Genomic DNA, 27,087 nt, shown 5'->3' with positions numbered 1-27,087 from the left:
TTGGCACACTTGTGCCGAATGCAGCCATTTCATATAAAAACACCTACAGTATCAACATACTTTGTCCCAAAGACATAAAACCTGTCACACTTGTTTTTAACATCATGAATAACAAGTGTGAATTTCAAATGCATAGTATAATGTAAACTCAACCAATGACATGAATACATAGGCTTTTTATTTTCGAGAGAAAAAAACATAAAACTTTGTCAAATTTAAGCTGCCATTGTTTGATTTGTGTAATAGTTAAGTGTTAAGGTGGATATCACAAGAAACTAGAAGAACTGTACTTTAAAATGAGGCATATTGCAATCCTGTGAGGTGTAAGATGTTATTTTTATGACCTTTGGCACTTGGGTAGGTCCAACTTTTGTGCACAAGCCGAAAATAGGTGGGTGTTATTTAATGAGGAATAAGGGTCACTAATTTAAATATTCATTCCCAAGTACCGTTGTTATGCAAATAAATAAATAAATAAAAAAGATGGGGGCAAAAAAAAACGGCTAACATCAGCATGGTTGAGTACATCCATGTGATCTACACCAAAAGCATTGCTCTACCAACATACAATAAAAATCAATCATTCTTAAGTGTGAAATGTTTGGACAAATCCACTTAAGAATGATGGACAGGTAAAAGTGCACTCATTGACCCCACCCAAGTGTTTTAATCAGCATGCGGAGTACATCAATAAAACTCGCAGGATATGTTCCTTGAAACATCCCGAGAGTGTAGCTGCTTACAAAGAATGAAATGTTTGACTGTAAGGAACCCAACGACCCAGGTGCAAGCACATCACTTTCGGCCAGCATGTTTGCTCCATCGGACTCTTCACCAAGCTTGCCAAGGGCCTTGAAAAAGGTCATCTCCACATGAAAAGTACTCGGCATGACAAAGACATTGTCAAACTTCGTATTTGGAAGACTGTATTTGAATTGCAGGTTTTGCTGCATTTAAATCATTGGTTACTACCCCATACTTTTTGGTTGCATTCCATTGTGCACATCTTTGTTGCAATAAGTGTCTGGTGGATCACATCGAAATTTGTGATGGGCTGATGAAGGCTTGGCATATAACAAACTTCTTGTCAGAGCAGATTGACAGTAGTAAGCTTGGCATTGAAACCAACCTACACTGGTACTATGCTTCCTTCAAAAGCATGGCTCATCATCCAAACAAGATCCCTGTGACAGGCCTTCACAACATCTTCTGCTGGAAAGTTGAATACATCATTATTTCTGTAATCAAAAATCCAAATTTTTTGGCATTCCATGATATGGCATAAGTGGGAGATCTTGAGGGTTCTTAACCCCCAAAATGTGAATCAGTTGCAAATTGTGAATTATCTGCAAACCGTTAATTGCAAAACATGAATACTGAAAAAAAAAAAATCTCCCAAAAAGTGAATGCAGGTCTCGCAAAACGCGAATATCATTCATGAAGTAGTTTATGGATTTCAGTTTACGGATCAATTACTGCAGGAAATCTTGATCACAAACCCCATCACTGCAAAAATTATTATTATTATTATTATTATTATTATATATATATTAACTGGGTGTGTTTTGCTCCGGAGACAGTGTCAGGTGAGGAGTTTGACTGGGACGGTCCACCTTTCAAACGATAAAGTAAGTGTCAAACTCAGGGAGGATAGAAACCTCCCCCTCCACTAAACAGATCAATAATCTTGAGAGAAAAATTGTAGAAAAACAAACAGCACTAGTTTCTAGCCTCAGGAAGGTAGACAATGGGCTACAACTTTATTTTTATCCATATGAGCTGTCCTCTGAGCTGGAAAAGTCATATTGATCTGAGGGAGCAGATGGCTGTGAAACAGAAGCATAGGGACCGTCGACAAAGTGCAAAAACGAAAAGAGACGCCAGAAAAATGTTCAAGAAATTCAGGTGTGGTGTCACCGAATTCACTGAACAGATCAATGGGGTCCTGCTGGTTATACTACAAAAATGTAATTGTGAAAAAACTTTGGATATTTGTTAATGTTTAAAATTTCAGTAGATTCAATGTTATACAGTGTAGTGACAGAAAATTTTCTGCACACATCAGTGGGGTCCTACTGGTTGTACTACAGTGTTCAGTTTAGAAACGTGCAAAAATGTAATCTTAGTGATTTTTTTTATCATTAAAATAAGTCATACAACCCCAATTCCAGTGAAGTTGGGATGTTGTGTGAAATGTAAATAAAAACAGAATAAAATGATTTGCAAATCCTCTTCAACCTATATTCAATTGAATACATCACAAAGACAAGATATTTAATGTTCAAACTAAAAAACTTTATTGTTTTTATGCAAATGTTTGCTCATTTTGAAATGGATGCCTGCAACATGTTTCAAAAAAGCTGGGACAGTGGTATGTTTACAATTGTGTTACATCACCTTTCCTTCAAACAACACCCAATAAGCGTTCGGGAACTGAGGACACTAATTGTTGAAGTTTTGTAGGTGGAATTCGTTCCCATTCTTGCTTGATGTACGACTACAGTTGTTCAACAGTCCGGGGTCTCCATTGTCATATTTTGGCCTTCATAATGCGCCACGCATTTTCAATGGGCGACAGGTCTGGACTGCATGCAGGCCAGTCTAGTACCCACACTCTTACTACAAAGCCACGCTGTTGTAACACGTGGGAGAATGTGGCTTGGCATTGTCTTACTGAAGTAAATAGGGACGTCCCTGAAAGAGACGTTGCTTGGATGGCAGCATGAGTTGCTCCATAACCTGGAAGTACCTTTCAGCATTGTTGGTGCCATCACAGATGTGTAAGTTGCCCATGCCATGTGCACTAACACACCCCCATGCCATCACAGATGCTGGCTTTTGAACTTTGATCTCAATGATCTCTTTCCTCTTTTGTCGGGAGGACACAACGTCCATGACTTCCAAAAAGAATTTGAAATGTGGACTCATCAGACCACAGCACACTTTTCCACTTTGCGTCTATCCATTGCAAATAAGCTCACACCCAGATAAGGCAGCAGCGTTTGTTGATGTTGTTGATGTATGGCTTTCACTTTGCATGGTAGAGGTTTAACTTGCACTTGTAGATGTAGTGACGGACTGTGTTAACTGACAATGGTTTTCTTAAGTTTAACTTGCACTTGTAGATGTAGTGACGGACTGTGTTAACTGACAATGGTTTTCTTAAGTGTTCCTGAGCCCACACGGTAAGATCCTTTACACAATGATATTGGTTTTTAATGCAGTGCTGCCTGAGGGATCGAAAGTCACAGGCATTCAATGTTCGTTTTCGGCCTTGCTGCTTATGTGTAGAAAGTTCTTCAGATTCTCTGTATCTTCTGATTATATTATGGACTGTAGATGATGGAATCCCTAAATTCCTTGCAATTGAACGTTGAGAAACATTGTTCTTAAACTGTTGGACTATTTTTTCACACATTTGTTCACAAAGTGGTGATCCTCGCCCCATCTTTGCTTCTGAATGGGTGAGCCTTTTGGGGATGCTCCTTTTATACCCAATCATGACACTCACACCTCGTGTCCTCAGTTCCCAAATGCTTATTGAGTGTTGTTAGAAGGAAAGGTGATGTAACACAGTGGTAAACATACCACTGTCCCAGCTTTTTGAAATGTGTTGCAGGCATCTTTTTCAAAATGAGCAAATATTTGCACAAACAATAAAGTTTATCAGTTTGAACATTAAATATCTTGTCTTTGTGGTGTATTCAATTCAATATAGGTTGAAGAGGATTTGCACATCATTGTATTATGGTTTTATTTACATTCCACACAACGTTCCAACTTCGTTGGATTTGGGGTTGTAAAATAAGCAATAAAATTCACAAAAATGTAATTTTTGGACCAGGAACCAGGAACTTAACTGAAGTGTGGCAGAGCTACGCGCTATGTAGCTAAGAGCTGGAAAATTCCAAAGTGACATAGTGCACCAGCAGCTGAAAGACAGAGTGTGCGTTGTGAAAGCGCATTGAACCCTCTCACGGCAGTTGTCATGCAAATTCCAGGTGACGCGCACACACATCTATCACCACTCGCTTGGCACTTAGAAAATGTGTGGCCATTCACCCTATTAGCATGACAACAGTCAGCAGATGATCACTTTCGAGCTGGATGTGAATTTGTCTAAGTGCCCCATGAGTGTGGCTTTGCAAACAGACACAGTGACACATTGGTGTGTGTGCTGAACTGAAGGGGGGGGGGTGGCTACCCACAGGAGCGGTTGTGGAGATCTCTGGTTCTAGTTCCCAGCTGGGGAACATGCACTGTGTTTGGACGGACATGAACTAACAACTGGCCACTGTGAGGTCCGTGTGTCTGCTTGCTGTCCTCACATGGACATACATAAAAACATATATTGCTGTTACAATTGGCTGCAGCAAGGGAGCGCACACTGTGCACATTGACAGTCTACCCCAGGTGAAATGGACCATCAGATTATAACATGCAGCGGGTGATCTGAGTGTCACGTCACCCACGTGAGCTCTGTTCCACATGACGCAGCTGCGCGATGTGGTTATACATGCTACAGCTGCTCGCACTGTGTTGCTGCCTGAACGAAAAAATCGCAGCAGCATCATTCACACCTGTCAGTTGGCTAGATGTTTTCATTTTTTGCTCATACGAGCTGTTCCGCTGTGATTCACCCTGATTTGTACTTATTTGTACTATGTGTGGCGGCATGGTGGCTTAGTGGTTAGCACTGTTGCCTCACAGTGAGAACGTTGTGGGTTCAATTCCCATGGCCTTTCTGTGTGGAGTTTGCATGTTCTCCCCGTGTTTGCATGGGTTTCCTCCGGGTGCTCTGGTTTCCTCCCACATCCAAAGACATGCGGGTTAGGTGGGTTGGGATCTTTAAATTGTCCTTAGGTGTGTGTGTGGGTGTGTCTGTGTTTGTTTGTCTGTTTGTGGCCCTGCGACAGACTGGCGTCCTGTCCTGGGTGTACCCCGCCTCACGCCCTATGACTGCTGGGATAGGCTCCAGCCCCCTGTGACCCTTAATTTGGACTAAGCGGTAGAAGATGCATGAATGAATGAATGTACTATGTGTGTAGGGGCCCTTAAGAATGAATGGCTTGAATGCTGTCAGGATGTCTCTTGGAGCATATGCTGCAAGTTTTATTGAGTAGGGAGGTGCCAGTCCATGAACAGTAACAGTACCTAGTAACAACTAGTAACAGTACCTTCAAATCTGATCTCACAGGGACAGGAAGCCAGTGAAGAGATGCCAAAATGGGTGTAATGTGGTCAAACCTTCAGCTTCATGTCAAAAGTCTGGCAGCAGCTTTATGAGACAAATGCATGAATCAGGTTCTCAGCATCAGCCATAGAGAGAATGGGACAAATCTTGCTATATTTTGCAGGTGGAAGAAAGCAGTCCTCTAATATATCTAATGTGTAGGTCAAAGGACAATGTAGGATCAAAAATGAACCCAAGGTTCCTCACTTTGTCAGTGTGATGTATGGCACATGCGCCTAGGATCAGCTGGTCAATTGATGTCGATGTCTCACTGGACGAAGAACCATTGTTTCGGTCTTATCAGAGTTTAAAAGCAGGGGGTTACTAGACATTCACCTTCTCACTGATGCAAGGCAATCTTCTAAGGATTTTTATGTGAATGAGATTACCAGCAGTTATCAACATGTACAACTGAGTATCATCAGCATAGCAGTGAAAGGTAATCCCAAAACACTGCAATATGTGCCCAAGGGGTGATATATAAATGGAGAAAAGCAGGGGGCCTAAGACAGACCCCTGTGGAACCCCAAATTTCATGTCACTAAGGTTAGAGGTAGTGTTATTGTACAAAACACAGCGAGAACGACTGGTCAGGTATGACGTCAACCACACAAGGGGACTCCCAGTAATCCCAAAATGATTCTCCAGCCTATCGAGTAGAATATGATGATCCACAGTATCAAACGCATCCCTGAGATCTCACAGCACCAAAACCGTAGTGGTGGCTGAACCTATTGCAAGCAGAAGGTCATTCACCACTTTAGTGAGAGCTGTCCTTGTGAAATGATATTTTCTAAAAGCAGACTGCAGTGGCTCAAAGAGATTATTCTCAGTAAAGTGGTACATGAGCTGCTGTGAAACCACTTTTTCCAGAATTTTAGAGCAAAATGATAGATTTGATATCGGCCTATAGTTTTTCAATACACTAGGGTCAAGATTAGATTTCTTGAGTAATGGTTTAATCACTGCAGATTTGAAACAATTAGAAACACATCCAGAAGTTAATGAGAGATTAATACTTTCCAGCATAATCATCCCAAGAATGGGCCACAGGTCCTTAAACAGTTTTCTTGGTATAGGATCAAATAAGCAGGATGTGCTTTTTGTAGACGTTACGAGTTTTGTCAGCATGCCTAGTGAGATACTATCAAATTCTATAAATCTTGGTAACACCTCACAGTGATGGCACCCACCTCAATAGCAGTATGTAGTGGTTGGGTTAAGGCATGCTGGGATATGTTTGAGCATTAAAACTCACAAATGCTCAAAGGGAAATGGGAAATTGAGCCTCCTCATCACTGGTTGGTTGTAAACAAAACAACACACAAGTTACTGTAACGTGTGTGTTGGATTTTACAAATATATCTGTATTTGTAGATATGTATTTTTTTCATTTGTAAAGAGGCATTTGCAACACTGAAAATTCTGTTTAAGTCTGATTCAGGAGCCCATGGAATGGTGACCATATGACAGTTGGATGCTATTTACACTTACACTGCCTTGCAGTAGATGGCGGTGTTCTATGCATTTTGGGTCAAAATGTCATACCGTCACCATTTGGTGCGCTGTATCAGTCAGACTTAAACTGAATTTTCAGCAGTATGTAACATTTTATTTAATAAAATATTTTTTACTGAATCACGCTCTCATGGGGCTCCATTATATGTAATGTTTTTGTTTAAATCTTTATGCCTCCACACACCAAAAATGTACCATTTATTTATGGAATGAAACGCGGTCGGCTCACACACGGGGAACCATTAATATGTTGCAATTTATAGTGAATGAGTAGTTAAACTCCCAAATTGAATCAGATTGGACTAGACCCAATGTAAAGGGTCACCAAAATAATTAATTTAGGGTTTAATAGTTATTATTTAATCAGTAATGGGGGCACCACCTATTAATTTTTTTTATATAGCATAGGTACTATAATTTAAACATTAATTTATCAGTCTCAAATGAATTAATCAGTCTCGATTTAATTTAATCAATCTCTGATCTGAAAGTCTGAATTCTAATGATACGGTTGACCAAGAGTTTCCTTCTGTACACAAAATAAGCCACACCAGAAAATATTTACAATTTAATTACAATTTATACAAGAAATGAACATTTTACTGACATTTATGGACAGTGATTAAAATATAACTTCATTCATGGAAACAATTTTGTTACTCCCTCATGAGACGTTGGAAGAAAGAGGGAAAGCTTAAAACTTTAAGTAAATAAATCTGATTGGAATTTAGTGATGAATTGTGAAGCCAATTATGAAGAAAAATATTAAGCATGAATATGTTTAAGAAAAGGAGCCAAAGGGTTAAAATTAGCCACTTTGTATCCATAGACAGCAAACCCGTTTTGTGGAACCGTCGACTGGGTCACTTAGATGGTCCGTTTGAAGATATGTTTCGGATGATCGATCCATCCATCGTGGATGTCTCTGCTCTGGGCAGCGTGAGCTCACTTGGGTCAGAGGGGTTAAACAAGCGGTGGCCCTGAGTGATCCCAGGGCTTGTGTCAGCTGGCTTTGCTGAGGTTATAGCTGCATGCAGTCAGGTTTGAAATCAGCTCCGTTGTCACCTTGCAGGAACCCAGAGGTAGAAGGTGTTTGTTGAAAATGGTTCCTATAGCTTTTTTTTTTTTTTTTTTAAAGTTAGTTTGAACCAGATTAAAAATCTTTATGAATTTAGAAAAAGTAAAACTTTAAAAGCGTTGAAAAATTATGAAAAGGAAAAGTCGCTTTTCTGTAAATTCGCTCTTAATTTGAAAAGCTCAGCTCAGAAGTTCTCTTAAAAATTCAAAAGACTTGACACACCTTAAAGCATCAGGTTAAAACTTTTAGTTTGTCCAAAAGTAAAGAATGAATGAATGCCACGTGGTATCTTAGCTTAGCTTAGCTTAGTTTAGCACTGCTTAGCAATTGGGCTTTGGCCCAAAATACGAAGAGTTCTTAGGCTCACTATAATGCAGTTAATGCATTAACTGTATCATAGTGAGCCTTAGAACTTTTCAGCCTACCCATATACGAGGGCTGTCAATAAAGTAGCGGTCCTTTTTATTTTTTTCAAAAACTATATGGATTTCATTCATATGTTTTTACGTCAGACATGCTTGAACCCTCGTGCGCATGCGTGAGTTTTTCCACACCTGTCGGTGACGTCATTTCGCCTGTGAGCACTCCTTGTGGGAGGAGTCGTCCAGTCCCTCGTCGGAATTCCTTTGTCTGAGAAGTTGCTGAGAGACTGGCGCGTTGTTTGATCAAAATTTTTTCTAAACCTGTGAGACACATCGAAGTGGACACGGTTCGAAAAATTAAGCTGGTTTTCAGTGAAAATTTTAATGGCTGATGAGAGATTTTGAGGTGATACTGTCGCTTTAAGGACTTCCCACGGTGCGAGACGTCGCTCAGCGCTCTCAGCCGCCGTCGTCAGCCTGTTCAAGCTGAAAACCTCCACATTTCAGGCTCTATTGATCCAGGACATCGTGAGAGAACAGAGAAGTTTCAGAAGAAGTCGGTTTCAGCATTTTATCCGGATATTCCACTGTTAAAGGAGATTTTTTTAATGAAAGACGTGCGGACGGGTCCGCGCGTCGGCTCGCAGCCGCCGCGACGTTCCGCCACAGGAAAAACACCTCCGTTGGAAGCCTTAAGGACAAGTTGGAACATGTCCTGCTGTTAAACAATTTCTCATATACTCACTCCACTGAAAGCCATCAAAAGCCGCCTGGATTTTACAAATGGTTATCAACACGGAGGTGTTTTTCCTGTGCCGCCGCACCTCGTCGGCTGCGTCCCGACGCGCGGACCCGTCCGCACGGACCCGTCCGCACGGACCCGTCCGCACGTCTTTCATTAAAAAAAATCTCCTTTAACAGTGGAATATCCGGATAAAATGCTGAAACCGACTTCTTCTGAAACTTCTCTGTTTTGATCAAACATTTTGATCAAACAACGCGCCAGTCTCTCAGCAACTTCTCAGACAAAGGAATTCCGACGAGGGGCTGGACGACTCCTCCCACAAGGAGTGCTCACAGGCAAATGACGTCACCGACAGGCGTGGAAAAACTCACGCATGCGCACGAGGGTTCAAGCATGTCTGACGTAAAAACATATGAATGAAATCCATATAGTTTTTGAAAAAAATAAAAAGGACCGCTACTTTATTGACAGCCCTTGTATATATATATTAAGCGTTAAAGAAGAGAGAGAAGAAAGAGTTGCCGGCGGAGAAAAGAGCAGAAGAAGGGCAGATGGAGGTTCTGTCCTAACTTCTTAAAGGGAGACTGATGTCCCCAAATTCCACCCATTTAGGGTGTGTAACTTCACAGAAAGCTTCATGTCTTCCAAAAGAGGGCAGACAGAAATGATTCAACTATTTAAACACATTAATTAATTAGAAATACTATTTGTTCTCAGACACTCAAATGGACACCCATTATTAATAGACACTTAAACACTCCATTTGGTTAAAACAGAATGCTTCATCAACATGTTAACACTGCAAAAAGATCACTTAAACACACAACAGTTAAAAAGGACACAGGTCAATAAAATGGAATACATGCACAGCATTTGCTTGAATAATCAATACAAACACCATTAGAAGTTTTTATATATGTGAATCAAAGAATACTGATGTGATTCTTTTATTTTAAAAGAAAGTTATTTTCCTTTGCTTTAACCTCAAGATAAAAACTGATTGTCAGGACAAAGTTTATGACCACGTGTTATCATGGAGCTCCCCCGGATGAGGAGAGGTCCTTTCTTAGCTTGATCATAAAATTTTGGGTTCTCGTGGCCTGGAGAAGCTCAGATTCTGACGTGAAGCCATTATAATGTCATGTAATTCATAATGACCAGACTTTAACCAATAAAGGCAAGGGCTTCCCTTTGAAGAACTTTGAATTACAGTTTTGTTTTCCTCTGCGAAACAGTGTTGGAGCATTGGGTGACGTCTCCAGACTTATCTGAAGATCTCCAGATGACAGGATTTTTTCAACTGAAGGGTGGAAACGCAGTCTCTGTCTCCAGTGGGGTTTTTTTTTTATTTAATCAGGGTGAATTGAGGCCATCGTGCTACAAGTAGTAGTAGAGGTAGTAGTAGTAGTAGTAGTAGTAGCAGCCAAGCAGCCAGGTCCCATCTGCTGGGGTAGGGTTGTGCTCAGCTCCTCACAGTTGTCTGACTGCTACAAAACACAACAAAGAGGAACTAACATGTATGGTTTTAGGGTTTACAAATGTCTCTGTTCGTTTAGCTTTACTTACTATGCCAGCAAAAAAAAAAAAAAAATGTTAGCAGACTAAAAGTTAGGGAAACTAAATTATCACTGGCTCTCTGTGCCAATGCCAATAATTCCGTGAGGCCTATTCGTTTGCTCTCGTTTCCCTTGAGTGGATACGGGTCGCCTCTTGGGTGTATTATTAATATTTGGCTTTTTACACCCATTGCTCAAGACAAAACTCCACGGTGGTAACATGGCTGGTGTGCTGGGCTGAAGGCTCTCTGTAGCCACTACAGCTGGAGGGGGTAACACCATCTCTGCCTGGTGAGTGGGGTCTGCCTTCCTCTGTACCTCTACCTCCCTTAAGGTCCCTGCAGCAGCCATAGCAGCAGTCCTGTAGCCCAGGTCCATGGTGCAGTAGGACTCCATCGCTATCACCCAGCGATTCACAGCCTCAGTAGCTGCAATCAGATTCTCATTCACATCCACCTGTGCTTCAATGGTCCTCCACTGCTCAGTTGCTCTATTCTTCTGAGCAGGGCCGAGGCATCTGTACTGCCACGCGCACACACGCAACCGGCTTGGTTGAGCTGTGTACCTCCTCATTGCAGCGAAAAAAAAAGTCACGTCAGAAATGAGTCAATGTTTTCTTTCTCTTCCTGCTAACAGACAGCACAAGTGGATTTGTTTTGTGTGTGTGTGTGTGTTACAAGAATTAGCAGTGTCAGTTAGCTCAAATTATGTCTCAGGAGAGTAGTGTCCCCCACGCGCGCGCGCACACACACACACGCAACCTGGTCGGCGCTTGTGCATGCGTGAACAACAAAAATAAGACTGTATACGTCCTCAGTGCAGCGAAAAAAAATCACATCAGAAATGAGTCCAGCTTTTGTTCTCTCTTTCTGCTAACAACCTCCAGGCAGCACAGTGAATCGGTCTTGTGTGTGCGTGAACGCACATGTGTGGGTGCACGTGCGTGCACGAGCATGTGTGTACGCGCGGAATGCGGAATGCGGAATTGCGTAATGATATAAAAACCAACGTTCTGTTCAGTCATAAAAAACATTCAGGCATACTGCTCCAGTCATGATGAAAAAAACAAAAAACAAAACAAAACACCAACTCAATGTTTTTTTGGGGTGTTTAGAAACAGTAAAAGGAGTACTGTAGGCAGGTGAACTTGACAAGACTTTGTCCCTGCGCTCAGAGGTCTCGGTGAGGCAGGATCGCACCGAGACCGAGATCGTAAGATGAAGATAAATTAACTGGAGGTGAAAATCATGTGAACTCCCTCATCTGGCTGGTGTAGTGGACATGGACATCGTGAATTATTTATTATCTTCACCTGGACCCCTCAGAGGACTTTAAAAACTACAAAAGCTTGAATCTCTATAACCAGTTTGTTTGTGTCTAAGGCAGAGAAAAGTGTCACAGATCGTAGAGGACGAACAACGTTTCAGCTCAACCACAGTGCACAGATTATGCACAGATTATTATGTCCGCCAAGGGTGTCATAAAATCATCGGCACTTATTTATTTATTTGTCTGTCTGTTAACAAGATTACATCAAAGCTACTGCACAGATTTTGAGAAAATTTATCACTGTTGGACAACATTAGACAAAGGAAGACTCCATTAAACTTGATCCAGATTCTAGATCAAGTTTCACTTTATATAGGCTTTGAAGGATTAGTCTTAACAGCATTACGTCAAAACTACTGCATGGATTTTGATGAAATTTTCCACACAGATACACATTAGGACATGGAAGAATCCATTAAATTCTGGAGGTGATCCAGATCTGGATGAAGATTCTGGATCAAGTTACACTTTATTTAGGCTTTGAAGAATTACCTCCAAACTACTTCACAGATTCTCACTAGATTTGCACCACTGGTAGATATTAGGGCACGGAAGATTCCACTGCATTTTGGGTGTGATCTGGATCCAGATCGGCGGACATCAGAAATCTCTGATTGCTCTTGTTTTTGTTCTCACTGGTTGTTTCCTGCTGCTCTGGCACATATGCAGGTAAGTTTTGCAGCTCCCTTATTTTTTCACTTGGGGTCACCACAGCAAATCCAAGGTGGATCTGCATGTTGATGTGGCATGTTTTACGCCGGATGCCCTTTCTGACGCAACTCCATCTTACATAGAGAAATATAACAGAGGTGGGTGCTGGGATAGGCTCTAGCCCCCCGTGACCCTTAATTGGACTAAGCGGTAGAAGATGGATGGATGGGTTTTGAACAGGGAACATTCTGTGCTGAAACAGAACTTAACCAGACTTAATGTGGGCTTTGCCCATGAGAAAGGCAGGCTGGTTGATAAGTCGTGCCAGGCCAGTAGAGTCAAGGATTTTGTACAACTGCTGTTGTGAAAGTGTAGTGACACAGACCCACAACAGGGGGCGCAAATGAACGGCCAGTAGATGAGCCAAAAGGTAACAATTTAATGTTGTGAAATGTGCACAACGAACATACAGACAATCTCAGAATATAATTACAGTCAATCCACAAAGGTGACGTGTGGGCAGGCTCGAGGATAGAAGACGTCTGTCCTGAGAAGAGCCGGAACCACACGATTTCCGCCGCCACAGAACCTGGTAAATACTGGAGCCGCCAAGTCCCCCCCTGGCGCCTGACCCGGCTTGTTGGGGTGTCGACGGTAGAAGTCGGCCAGGAGCGCCGGATCCAGGATGAAGCTCAGTCTTGGACTTCTGTCACGGTTCCAAGCTCTCCTGTCATACAGGGGTACGAAGGACCGTGGCAGTTGTCCGGCAGCGCTTCTGGTGGGCGTCTATGGAGGCCGACGTCTGGGAATATATCCAGGCCTGCACCACCTGTGCCAGGGGCAAGGCAGTACATAAGAAGGCCCAAGGACTCCTCCAGCCGCTGCCGGTGCCTCATCGCCCCTGGTCCCACATCAGCCTGGATTTCGTCACGGGCCTCCCGCCGTCCCAGGGCAACACCACCATCTTCACGATAGTGGACCGATTCTCCAAGGTCCGTGGCAGTTGTCCGGCAGCGCTTCTGGTGGGCGTCTATGGAGGCCGACGTCTGGGAATATATCCAGGCCTGCACCACCTGTGCCAGGGGCAAGGCAGTACATAAGAAGGCCCAAGGACTCCTCCAGCCGCTGCCGGTGCCTCATCGCCCCTGGTCCCACATCGGCCTGGATTTCGTCACGGGCCTCCCGCCGTCCCAGGGCAACACCACCATCTTCACGATAGTGGACCGATTCCCCAAGGTCCGTGGCAGTTGTCCGGCAGCGCTTCTGGTGGGCGTCTATGGAGGCCGACGTCTGGGAATATATCCAGGCCTGCACCACCTGTGCCAGGGGCAAGGCAGTACATAAGAAGGCCCAAGGACTCTTCCAGCCGCTGCCGGTGCCTCATCGCCCCTGGTCCCACATCGGCCTGGATTTCGTCACGGGCCTCCCGCCGTCCCAGGGCAACACCACCATCTTCATGATAGTGGACCGATTCTCCAAGGAGCGTTCTTCGGGTCCAAACCCCTCCCAGTCCACCAAGTACTGGAACCCCCGGCCCATCCGACAGACGTCCAAGAGCCGGCGCATCATCCAAGCCGGCTCCCCGTCGATGATCCGAGCAGGAGGCGGCGCCGGTCCGGGAGCACAGAGGGGTGAGGTGTGGTGAGGTTTGATGCGTGACACGTGGAAAACCGGATGGATCCGCAGTGAAGCCGGGAGTTGGAGCTTCACTGCGGCAGGACTGAGGACTTTGAGGATCTTGAAGGGGCCAATGTACCTGTCCTGAAGTTTCGGGGAGTCCACCTGGAGGGGGATGTCCTTCATGGAAAGCCACACCTCCTGCCCGGGCTGGTAAGCAGGGGCCGGGGATCGCCGGCGGTCTGCATGGGTCTTCGCCCTCATCCGGGCCTTCAACAAGGCAGAACGGGCGGAGCGCCACACCTGACGGCACTTCCGCAGGTGGGCCTGGACCGAGGGCACACCGACCTCTCCCTCCACCACGGGAAACAATGGGGGCTGATACCCCAAACACACCTCAAATGGGGAGAGGCCGGTGGCAGAAGACACCTGGCTGTTATGCGCATACTCGATCCAGGCCAGATGGTTACTCCAGGCCATCGGGTGTGCAGATGTGACGCAGCGGAGGGTCTGTTCCAGTTCCTGGTTGGCCCGCTCTGCCTGTCCGTTCATCTGTGGATGGAACCCGGACGAGAGGCTCACGGTGGCCCCCAGTTCCCTGCAGAAGCTCCTCCAGACATGTGAGGAGAACTGGGGACCACGATCAGAGACGATGTCGGAGGGTATCCCATGCAGACGGACGACGTGGTGGACCAGGAGGTCTGCTGTCTCCTGGGCTGTTGGGAGCTTCGGGAGGGCCACGAAGCGGGCCACCTTGGAGAATCGGTCCACTATCGTGAAGATGGTGGTGTTGCCCTGGGACGGCGGGAGGCCCGTGACGAAATCCAGGCCGATGTGGGACCAGGGGCGATGAGGCACCGGCAGCGGCTGGAGGAGTCCTTGGGCCTTCTTATGTACTGCCTTGCCCCTGGCACAGGTGGTGCAGGCCTGGATATATTCCCAGACGTCGGCCTCCATAGACGCCCACCAGAAGCGCTGCCGGACAACTGCCACGGTCCTTCGCACCCCTGGATGACAGGAGAGCTTGGAACCGTGACAGAAGTCCAAGACTGCAGCTCTGGCCTCTGGTGGGACGTACAGACGGTTCTTCGGACCAGTTCCGGGGTCCGGGCTCCGTGCCAGGGCCTCCCGGACAGTCTTCTCCACGTCCCAGGTGAGGGTGGCCACGATAGTGGACTCCGGAATGATGGGCACCGGTGGATCCGACAGCACCGTTTTGACTTCATCTTCGTGTACCCGGGAGAAGGCATCCGATCTCTGCTTCTTGGTCCCGGGGCGATAGGTGATCCGGAAGTCAAAACGTCCGAAGAACAGTGACCAGCGGGCTTGCCTGGGGTTCAGCCGCTTGGCGGTCCTGATATACTCCAGGTTCCAATGGTCAGTGAAAACCGTGAATGGCACAGATGCTCCCTCCAACAGGTGTCTCCACTCCTCAAGAGCCTCTTTCACCACAAGGAGTTCTCCATTGCCGACGTCATAGTTCCGTTCAGCCGGGGTCAGCCTGCGTGAAAAGTAGGCACACGGGTGAAGAACCTTATCGGTCTCTCCACTCTGGGATAGCACGGCTCCTATCCCTGAGTCAGAGGCGTCCACTTCAACCACGAACTGGCGGCTAGGGTCGGGCTGCACCAAAACTGGCGCAGTAGAGAACCGTCGTTTCAACTCCTTGAACGCGGCTTCGCACCGATCCGACCAGGTGAAGGGGACTTTTGGAGAGGTCAGGGCTGTCAGGGGGCTAACTACCTGACTGTAGCCCTTAATGAACCTCCTATAGAAATTAGCAAAGCCGAGGAACTGTTGAAGCTTCCTACGGCTTGTTGGTTGGGGCCAATCTCTCACCGCCGCAACCTTGGCCGGATCAGGGGCAACGGAGTTAGAGGAGATGATAAACCCCAGGAAGGACAAAGACGTGCGGTGAAACTCGCACTTCTCGCCCTTCACAAACAGTCGGTTCTCTAATAACCGCTGCAGGACCTGATGTACATGCTGGACATGGGTCTCAGGATCCGGAGAAAAGATGAGAATATCGTCCAGATATACGAAGACGAATCGGTGCAGAAAGTCCCGCAAGACATCGTTAACCAAGGCTTGGAACATCGCGGGGGCGTTGGTGAGGCCGAACGGCATGACCAGGTACTCAAAGTGACCTAACGGGGTGTTAAATGCCGTCTTCCATTCGTCTCCCTTCCGGATCCGAACCAGGTGATACGCATTTCTAAGATCCAGCTTAGTAAAGATTTTGGCTCCATGCAGGGGGGTGAACACGGAATCCAACAATGGCAACGGGTATCGGTTGCGAACCGCAATCTCATTCAGCCCCCTGTAATCAATGCATGGACGGAGTCCGCCATCTTTCTTGCCCACAAAAAAGAAACCTGCCCCCATCGGGGAGGTGGAGTTCCGGATCAGCCCGGCAGCTAATGAGTCCCAGATGTAGGTCTCCATTGATTCGCGCTCAGGTCGTGAGAGGTTGTACAGCCTGCTGGACGGGAACATAGCGCCTGGAACCAAATCAATGGCACAATCGTACGGACGGTGCGGGGGAAGGGTGAGTGCCAGATCCTTGCTGAATACGTCAGCAAGATCGTGGTACTCAACCTGAAAATAAGAAGCCACCATATCTGAAATCATCACGGCGTAACGGTGCTGCTGTCAGTGAGTGCACATGTTTTTACTGCCATAAATTAGGCCATTTCATTGCTGTGCACCCCAATCTAAAGAAACTGCAAAATACTAATGGAATCCCCTTTGCTGTTGGCTGGCCTATCCTTAGTCAGAACAATCTGCAAAGACAATAATTGATGACAGGTTTAAACCTATGATTATGCAGGGTTATGTGTCACTGACCAGTAATGAAACAGACAGAGTGCCTGTCACTATTCTGAGTCATACTGGTGTCAAACACATTCTGGCTCATAGCAGTGTTTTACCATTCTTTCATCAGTCTCTCTGTGGGTCTTACGAGGTCTGTCCAAAAAGTAACGGACCTTTTTATTTTTTTCAAAAACTATATGGATTTGAATCACATGTGATTGCATCAGCCAAGCTTGAACCTTCGTGCGCATGCGTGAGTTTTTCCATGCCTGTTGGTTGCCTCATTCGCCTGTGGGCAGGCTTTGAGTGAGCACTGGTCCACCCCTCCCGTCGGATTTCTTTTGTCTGAGAACTTGCTGAGAGACTACCGCTTTGCTCCATGAAATTTTTTTCAGAAACTGTTAGAGACAGGCAGTTGGAAACCATTCGATAGATTCAGTTGGATATCGGTGAAGATTCTGTCAGTGTCACGTGGATTATGGACTGTTAAAACCTTTTTAAAGATGGCCCACAGCGGCAGAGGGCACGCGGCGCGCTGAGTGGCCATTCGACAGGCTGGATCGACCAGATCATTTCTAAACTGAACGCTGTGTTGATCCGGGACATCATGTAACTACCACAGAAATGGCAACAGAGCTGGCAACTTTTGTGGCACATTCCACTGTTACAGGAGATTTTGTAATGAAAGACGTGCGGAGAATTTCGCGCATCGGCACGGAGCTGCTCAGGACGCGCAGCGAAACCATTCAGAACATTCAGACACCTTTCGATGGCTTTCAGTCGAGTGAGTATCCGAGAAATTGTGTAACAGCTGGACATGCCCCAACATGTCCTGTGAGACTTCCAAGACGGAGGTGTTTTTTTGCTGCGTGTCCTGAGCTGCTTCGTCCAGATTTTATGACCCTTTGTCTGAAGCCACGTGCTACTTAAGATTTTCATTCTTGTTGGTGTACCGACAAGAATTTATTTTTCTGACAGATAACTTTTGTAACCTTTGTCAAGTTAAACGCGCTGGACGCAGTTAACTTCCTTTTTCGAATTTTCAAATTAAGATCCTTTTTCTTCTCAACATCCAAATTCCTTTACGAACCTTTTCTTCTAAAGTCAACTCTTTTTGCATTGAATTCTGATTCGAGCAAGCTTCCAAAAGACGATGACGAAAGACGAAATTTTGATTTTTGATAGAGAATAAAGATGCTCAGACTTTTATTCTGACAAGCCATACGCCAGAGCTCTGCAGAAGAAAAACATCCAGGTCAGCTGAGATGTCCCAAAGCGACTTGAACTGCCTCCGCGATATCACAGCAATAAAAGAATTCATCCCCGCCACTGACGAGACCGAGCAGGTCGGACCGGAAGAGCCTTTATCAAGGTCCCTGACGAAGCTGTGTGGTGGACAGAGCGTCGACTGAACCAGACGATTCCAGCATCGGACCTCACAAAGATGGCGCAAAGTAAGACCGGGCTGTGTTGTCGGATAAACAGAGTGGCTTTATTTAACTCTATTCAAAATCATTAACTCTCTCTCAGGTTGACAAATACCAAAGTAAACTACCTGTTACATTAGGACGAATTTTACTCCAAACTCCCGCTACGAAACCAAACGATCAGAACATCGTATAATCATTGCTAATTGAATGTCGTCATAATTAAATTGCTCACTGTGATATGTCCTGTTATTTAACTCCTGCCAGGGTTAAATAAATATCTTAAACTTGTGAAGTTGTCTGTGATTTTTGTATGGTTTTACAGAGGGTGTCGGATCTGACCTGCGGATCTTATCCTTTAAAACTTGAGACTGATTAATTAAACAGACTGATTAATTAAACTGAGATTGATTAATTAAATGAGACTAATCAATTAATTAATGCTTGAACTCAGAAGGACTTATCCTTGAAATAAGTGGTGCCCCTGAGGTAAAATTATCCACAAGTGATAATTTTCCATATTCCAAAATATTATAATATTCATCCTGTAGCCCTTTCTCTCTACAATAGTAATGCATTTTATTTGTATTGCATTTTACATTTCTGCAATCTCAAAGTGCTGCAGAGCAGGAGAAAAAAAAAAAAAAAATCAATGCAGTTAAAAGTTAAGTTCAATAATGGAGAAATGGCAGAGATGTTGGCCTTCAGCAGGCCTGAAGGGAAAGGGGTCCAGGGCACAGGATGGCTTCATTTTGTGTTTTTTGTTTGATGATGTCCTCTACCTCTTCCCGTGTGACATCAGAGAAACATATAAAATATACGTATTTAGCAAAATGCTTTTTTATAGAGATAGGTTTTTAAGTTTCACTTGAAAACCTATATAATCTGTGGGCCCCTCAGATGGTCAGGGAGGGTGTTCCACAGCCTCGGAGCAGCAGAGGAAAAGGCCCAATCACCCATGCTGTGAAACCTGGTTCTGTGGGCTTTGAAGATGTTTGTGGTTGCAGAATGGAGTGTGAGGCAGTTTGGGGTGTAAAGAGTTCCTGGAGGTAAAGGGGAGCATGTCCATGAGTACACTGGTGGGTGTGGAGAGAGACCTTATAATCAATTCTGACTGAGACACGGAGCCATTGAAGGGATTTCAGGTTGGGGTGATTTGATCATACTTGCACACCCTCATCAGGATCCCGGCAGCGCTGTTCTGGATGTACTGTAGTCTCTGGATGCTCTTTCCAGAGATCCCGATGAATGCATTACATTAGTCCAGCTTGGAGGAGACAAAGGCATGGACGAGCTTCCCTGCATCTGTCAGGGTGAGTGTTGGTGATGTTCTTGAGGTGGTAAAATTATGTCTTACAGAAATGTTTGATGTGGGTGTCAAAGGTGAGTTGAGGATCTATTTTAACACCCACATTGGTGACAGATGTGGAAAGGGAGATGTTTTGGCCAGAGAAAGTGATAATAGTGATAGTGGAAGAGTGGAGCTGATGTGGTATGCCAACAAGGACTGCTTCCATTTTGGAGCTGTTCAGCTGAAGTAAGCTGAACTTCATCCATGCCTCTGACTCCTGTCCTGGATGTTGGCAGGGGAGCAGAAAAAGTGGGGGTTGTCCTGAAGTAAAGCTGTGTGTCATCAGCACAACAGTGGAATGATATTCCATGTCTGCTAATAACAGTCTGCTAATAACAGGCCCACTGCTAGTTGATGGTCTAGCGGTTAAGCGTTGGGCTTGAGACCAGGGGATCATCAGTTGAAACCCCAGCTTGACTGGAAAATCACTAAGGGCCCTTGGTCAAGGTCCTTAATTCCAAAGTTGCACCCTGACCTCAGTGTGTGAGTGTGATTGTGTGAATGGGTGAATGTAAGGCATAATTGTAAAGCGCTTTGAGAATCTGATGCAGATGGAAAAATTCTATATAAATGCAGTCCTTTTATAGAGGGAATATGCAGTGTAATATGCATAATATACAGTGTGGGTGTATGATTTGGCTTTGCACAGGGTGACGTGCTCGGTTCTGCTGGTCACATATGAGATGAACCAGTTGTGAACATTTCTTGAATCCAGTGGTGTATTGCAGGTGGTGCAATACACCACCTGCAGTGTATACAGTGTTGTGGTCTACTGTATTAAAAGCAGCTGTTAGGTCCAGGAGAATGAGTAGGGATGAGAAATCAGAATCTGCTTCCATCAGGAGGCCATTGGTGACCCTGACCAAGGCTGCTTTTGTGGTATGGCCAGGGCGGAAATCAGACTGAAACTTCTCAAAAAGGTTATTGTGTTTGAGGTCATGATGAAGTTTTTTCCAGAACCTTTGACAGGAATGGAAGGTCAAGGCAACATCCACCTGTCACTTGACTGCAACATATAGATGGCTACTTTTGGGAGGTGGGGATGAACCACTCAGGACTTAGGGTGTTTCTCTAGTTTGGTTAATTCAATGATGGCTGGCACAAGCAGATGCTCCCTGACCTGACCTGACCATCATCTCAAGGCATGATATGCAAGTAAGATATAGATTTTGCCAACCATATGAGCAAGCATATTGTAAGGAATCATTCCTTAGAGCTTTGAAAATTACAACTGTAGTAGTATCTAATACTATTAACCATTGTGCTGCATAAACTGGGTACCCGGGTGTCAAACACTGTGTTCTCTAATCACACTGGTGTTCACAAAAGCATGTGGAAAAATTTTGAAAGCTAAAGACGACAATTTGTTCAAATATTGATGTGGATATATTTCCTATCTCAGAGATCATGAAAGGCACTTTTAATTTTGAGTACATTTTTGATTAAATATAACCACTTTATTCTGACTGATGATAAGATGAAACATTTCTATTAGGATTTACAACTCCTTTAATGACTTACTTAATATTAACATCCATGTAAATGTTATGACCCCTTCACACATAACCACTTACTCCGTTGGGCGAAAGAAGCAGGAACCTGCCAAAAACTGAAAAACAAACAAAATGGGGACTGCAAAACATTCCATCTGCTGTCGGGAGAGACCCATGGTCAGACAGGCGTGAATGATACAGTTGTGACTGTTTCAGGCATGTTTGTGTGCGCGCACAAACAGTGTGAGCACGTGGAACATGTGACACCACATTGTGCCGCTGCTGTGGGAAAAAAACACATACCAACCCCCCCCCCACACACACACACACACACTTTCTAATATTTAATCCCTCCTATCAAGGGATCCTTCTGTTCCTCTGTATATGATCCATGGTCATAGACATCAAGTCATGAAATGACGTGAATGAAGCAGTGCGTTCTTATCATGTCTAGCTAGCATCGCGCCGAAGGACACCGTGTCTTGTGGACCATGGCTGACGTAGGTGATGTGACATTCAGATCGCCAGCTGAGTGTACACATTTTTCAGATGGTTCTTTTCACATGGGACAGGCCGCCAATGTGCACGCTGATGCAGACGCTCCAGTCCGTTGCAAATTCGATGTGTGTTTTTATGTATTTACACATGAACACAGCATGCCCATGCACGCACCTCACGGTGGAGTGTTGTAAGGTGATGTCCTTCATAACACAATATGTGTTCTCCAGCGAGTCCACATGTCCCAACAGCAGCAGCTGGTGTGGACACACCCACCTTACTGAACAAACCCAGCTCAAAGACAGTAGTCTCACTCTCTGTTCCTTTTTTATGTGAGTATTTATTTTATGTATTTGTTATGTACTTATATGTGTAGTTATGTATGTATTTATTTAATTTTCCTGGTCTCTGTGTTTTTAATTTAACACATTGTGTGCATTGAGCTGCTGTCAGCTGGAACTGACCACACTGCAATGAGCAAAGCAATAACACATGAATGAGTTCACGCCTTTCCACATGTTGTATTTATGTTCCACTGTTTCTTTCTGTCATATGGAGTACAATGTACGTGGTGGAAGGTTCATTAGGTCGGGCTGCCAGCTGATAACAAAGTTCACACCGTGCTGTGCACACTCATACATGGCCGGCTGGTCCCCATGTGATCTTGTCTGTACATGATTATCAGCATGTCATGAGAACATGAGAGCCCGCCCTCACATGTGCATTGCATGGAGTGTTGTTTATGTTGTTGATGGCACAACATATGTCCTCCAGCTGAGTTGCGAGTACACAGAGGTCATCTGTTCCAGCTGGACATTATAGCCATCCAGATGTACGCTGCGCTGGACAACGAACGCACTCCAGCCACCTCAGCCGCACCTGACAATGTTGGAATATGGCGTGGGGGGCTTGCATGACATGTGTGTTGCTTGGTAATGGCACACTCATGGGACACTTAGAACATGTAGGGCCATTCACAAAGCCGTGTCAAAAGTGGTCACCTGCTCTCTACTCTCGTGCTGGCAGCGCGAACGGCCCCGCCTTTTCTAAGTGCCCCGTGAGTGGTGTTGGATGTTCGCGGGTGGCACCTGGACTCCAGCAAACTCTGGAAATGAATGGGTCAAATGGCCACTCGCAAGGCATTCAATGACTTTCAGCCGCTGGTGGGAAGGCTGCCTTTCCGTCCTCTTTCTTATCTCACTTGTCCTCTTTTTCCTCCCTCTAGGTCACAAAAACCATCTTTGCCATCTTACTGGCTTTCATCATCACATGGACACCATATAATGTAATGGTGTTGATCTCTACCTTCTGCCAGTCCTGTGTTCCTGATACCGTTTGGGCTATTGGCTACTGGCTTTGTTACGTCAACTCTACTGTCAACCCAGCTTGTTATGCCCTGTGCAATGCTACTTTTAAAAAGACATTCAAGAATTTGTTGCTGTGCCAATACAAAAATATTGGTACAAGGTGATTTGGAAGAAGACAAGGATAAATAATACAGGGAACTGATGAACCAATGGATCTTTCGGGTAAGAACAGGAAACAGAAGACTATAACAGGAAAACACTCTAAAAAGAGCCAAAGGATATGAGCTGGAAAAGAGATTTAGGACAGCTAGTGCTCTTGATGCAGATGGATTTGAAGCAAGCTATTAAAATAATTGAAGAAAGTTTGCAGAACATTTAATAAATCATTCACAAGATCAAACGATGAAGACTGGAGGTGTGAAACCAGAAGACTGGAGATTAACATGCATTCAAAATCATAATTACTCGACACAAAAGAAAGGTTGAGATATGTATTGATAGAGCAGTATATTTGAAAGTCAAGAGTACTGCCAGTGTGTGAAACTGAAGCAGAAAACTTATAATAGATGAAGATAATGACTGCATGTGAACAAAGACGTGTAATATAAGTTGATGTAGACTTGAATTTGATGGAGATTTAAACATTATCTGAAACAAGCCAGGATCAACAAAATAATGTGAATGACAAAAGTATGATTAATAATTATGTTTTTTGTTGTGTAAATATCTTCTGAGTTTTGTGAAGTTCATTTATTGCTATGTGGTTGTGGGAAATGATCATTTCGAGTTGACCTGAGGATGCACATTGTTTTCTGTTTATACTGTCCACTGTACTTTTGTGTAATGCTAGTGGTTTCATTTGTAAAGATATTATTGTACTACCTTGCAGGTTAATGTTTTAAAAAAGAAAAGAAAACAAAATGACATTGGGATCATGTTTCCATCTCAGTATGTCCCTAAAAAATGTGCATTTAATTGCAGAATATGCTGTTGATTGCAGTGTATCTGTTACATACAGTGAGGAAAATAAGTATTTAAACACCCTGCAATTTTGCAAGTTCTCCCACTTAGAAATCATGGAGGGGTCTGAAATTTTCATCTTAGGTGCATGTCCACTGTGAGAGACATAATCTTAAAAAAAAAAAAAAAAAAAAAAAAAAAAATCCAGAAATCACAATGTATGATTTTTTAATAATTTATTTGTATGTTACTGCTGCAAATAAGTATTTGAACACCTACCAACCAGCAAGAATTCTGGCTCACACAGACCTGCTAATTTTTCTTTAAGAAGACCTCTTATTCTGCACTCTACCTGTATTAATTGCACCTGTTTGAACTTGTTACCTGTATAGAAGACACACTCAATCAATCACACTCCAACCTGTCCACCATAGCCAAGATCAATGAGCTGTCTAAGGACACCAGGGACAAAACTGTAGACCTGCACTAGGCCGGGATGGACTACAGGACAACAGGTAAGCAGCTTGGTAGAAGACAACAACTGCTTATTGTTTATGAAAGTGGAAGAAACACAAGATGACTGTCAATCTCCCTCGGTCTGGGATTCCATGCAAGATTTCCGGATGTTTGTTTTTTTTTAGATTATGTCTCTCACAGTGGACATGCACCTAAGATGAATATTTCAGACCCCTCTGTGATTTCTAAGTGGGAGAACTTGCAAAATCACAGGGTGTTTTTATTTTCCTCACTGTATGGCCATTCCAAGGTTTTGCTGAACCAAGAAATGACCTCTAGCTTTCTCATTCCTTTTTAATTGGCAGGTAGTTTTAATTTGGACACATATCACTGGGTATGGTAACTGTTGTTATTGTTATTATTATTATTATTATTATTATTATTATTATTATTATTATTATTATAGTGGCTGTCCATAGATTCACAAGTAATACTTATATATTTGTGTTTGTTCAGGAAGTTAGAGCAATTACACTACCAAACAAACTGTCAACCAGACTTTACTCTTCCTTCCCAACAGAATCCTGAATTTCATAAGACTGCAAAATTATCTCTGAACACAAATATAAAGAGAGGCTTGCCAAAAGCATTATACTTTAAATTGTTCAGATTATAATTATAAATTAAAATGTGCTAGAGACACAACAGTGTGATACAATACTGAATAAAGTCTGAAGCAGAGCCCAACCAGTAAATCAACAATAAATATACTATGGCATGAGTGTTGATATTGCAGAATTTTTCCATGAGAGAGTGTTTTGCTGCTCCCCTTTTGTCAACATACATTTGTGAAACACAACAATCAGCTGCCACAGAAGACGGCAACATAGAAAGCATTTGTTTCCATGGTAAGTTGCTAGCTGTCATGTGAAATACATAACTGTGCAATTTAACAACATCACTTTACAGGAAAAAAAAAAACAAAACAAAAAAAAACCAATAATAGAATGAATATAAAATGATGCAGATTTTGAAAACGTAACATCTTGGATGGAATGTAAATTTAATGTAATCTTTATTGACATTTGTATGGGTTATTAAAGTACTGCAGAGCAGGTGTGCAGGTGAACGGCCTGTAAAGTCCATCGGTATGAATTCTGTTTAGAGCAGATCATTTTGTCACTGCAAGAGCACTGCGTGGAGCTTTTACAATGACTTCCATTGCAGGAGTTTAGACAGATTATTTTTATACAGTACCAAATGTTTGGGCACACTTTCCCATTCATTTGAATGGGAAACATTTGACTGACAGTGTACAAAGCAGTCATACTTATCAAAAGTAGTGTATTTTCATGTCCTGTTCAAATTCAGCTTAGGTCAGTAAAACAAATTTAATTTTAGACTGCATTATGTCATGCAGAGTCATTACAAAAACTACACAAAACAAATTTAGAGGAAATCTTTGATTCGATTATGTGATTCTGGGGGAAAAACAATCAAGGTCAATATCAAGGTGGGGTAGGATTACTTTGAAACGTAATCCAAAAGTAATCAGATTACATGTAGTCCAAATGTATGCACATACATACATGTAATCCACATGTATTATTTCAAAGTAATCCTACCCAACCTTAGTCAGTATATATCAGCATATCAAACAGAAGAATCATCAAATATTGTATCAGGCAGGCTTGAGTCTGAAGCATTCTCACCCTTCTCTCCCAACAGTATCTTGAAGTTAATGTGATTGCAAAATCACTTATAAACACAATGCTGAAGAGAAGCTTGACAAAAGCATATTTTAAGATGCTCAAATGAAAAATCTACTTTTAGAGTAGTGGCAGTATGGACAGCACAGTGGCTTAGTGGTTAGCACTGTTGCCTCACAGCACAAAGGGATCAATTCCCACCTGTGGCCTTTCTTTGTGGAGTTTGCATGTTTGCCCAGGTTCTCTCTGGGTGCTGCAGCTTCCTCACACATCCCAAGACATACAGGTCAGGTGGATTGGACATGTTAAATTGTCCGTAGGTGTGCGTGCGAGTGTGACTGTACTTGTGTCTATATGTGGCCCTGTGACTGACTGGTGTCCTGTTCAGGGTGTACCTCCGTTACACCCTATGACTGCTGGGATAGGCTCCAGCCCCCTGTGACCCTAGTAAGCAGTTGAAGATGAGTGAGTAGTGGCAGGATTTTCAATTTCAATTAATTTTCATTTATATAGCACCAAATCACAACAGAGTTGCCTCAAGGCACTTCACACAAGTAAGGTCTAACCTTACTAACCCCCAGAGCAGCAGTGGTAAGGAAAAACTCCCTCTGAGGAAGAAACCTCAAGCAGACCAGACTCAAAGGGGTGACCCTCTGCTTGGACCATGCTACAGACTCAAATTACAGAACAATTCACAAAATGAATATACGGGAAATGCTGTTGGTACACAGGACAGGAAGGTCTCCAGCACAACTACCACACCCATCTCTGGATGGAGCTGCACTTTAGACAGAGAGAAAAAACAGAATCAGGCATCAGAAAGAAATACAGGAAATACTAAGGTGATCGCTGGCCACTATCCCTAAGCTTCACTAAAAGACCCAGAATTTAAGTAAAGTTGAAACCGTGGCCCGCTCTGTTTCCTAATAAAATTAATTAAAACAGTAAAAAGCGGATAACTATATAATGCCATTATGCTAACC

At 43.8% G+C, this 27,087-nt stretch overlaps 1 protein-coding gene and 1 long non-coding RNA gene across 3 annotated transcripts in view; both read left to right on the top strand.

Moving 5' to 3' along the window:
* Nucleotides 1–23,535, top strand: part of chrm4a (cholinergic receptor, muscarinic 4a) — a 192,186-nt gene extending 168,651 nt beyond the window's left edge. For both annotated transcript variants that reach the window (XM_034173205.1, XM_034173199.1), the window contains one exon: nt 22,898–23,535. In XM_034173205.1, coding sequence (XP_034029096.1) covers nt 22,898–23,143 — 246 coding nt within the window. In that variant the 3' untranslated portion in view covers nt 23,144–23,535. The remainder of the gene's footprint in view (nt 1–22,897) is intronic.
* LOC117512983 lies at nt 28–19,314 on the top strand. The gene is made up of 3 exons (XR_004561434.1): nt 28–48; nt 17,055–17,058; nt 19,231–19,314. It is a non-coding gene; the product is annotated as an uncharacterized LOC117512983 (long non-coding RNA).
* Nucleotides 23,536–27,087: the final 3,552 nt, after the last annotated feature.

Source organism: Thalassophryne amazonica, chromosome 1 (genome assembly GCF_902500255.1).
Source record: "Thalassophryne amazonica chromosome 1, fThaAma1.1, whole genome shotgun sequence".
Classification (NCBI taxonomy): domain Eukaryota; kingdom Metazoa; phylum Chordata; class Actinopteri; order Batrachoidiformes; family Batrachoididae; genus Thalassophryne; species Thalassophryne amazonica.
Note: the sequence above shows the minus strand (reverse complement) of the source record. Positions and strands in the feature narration are given on the sequence as shown.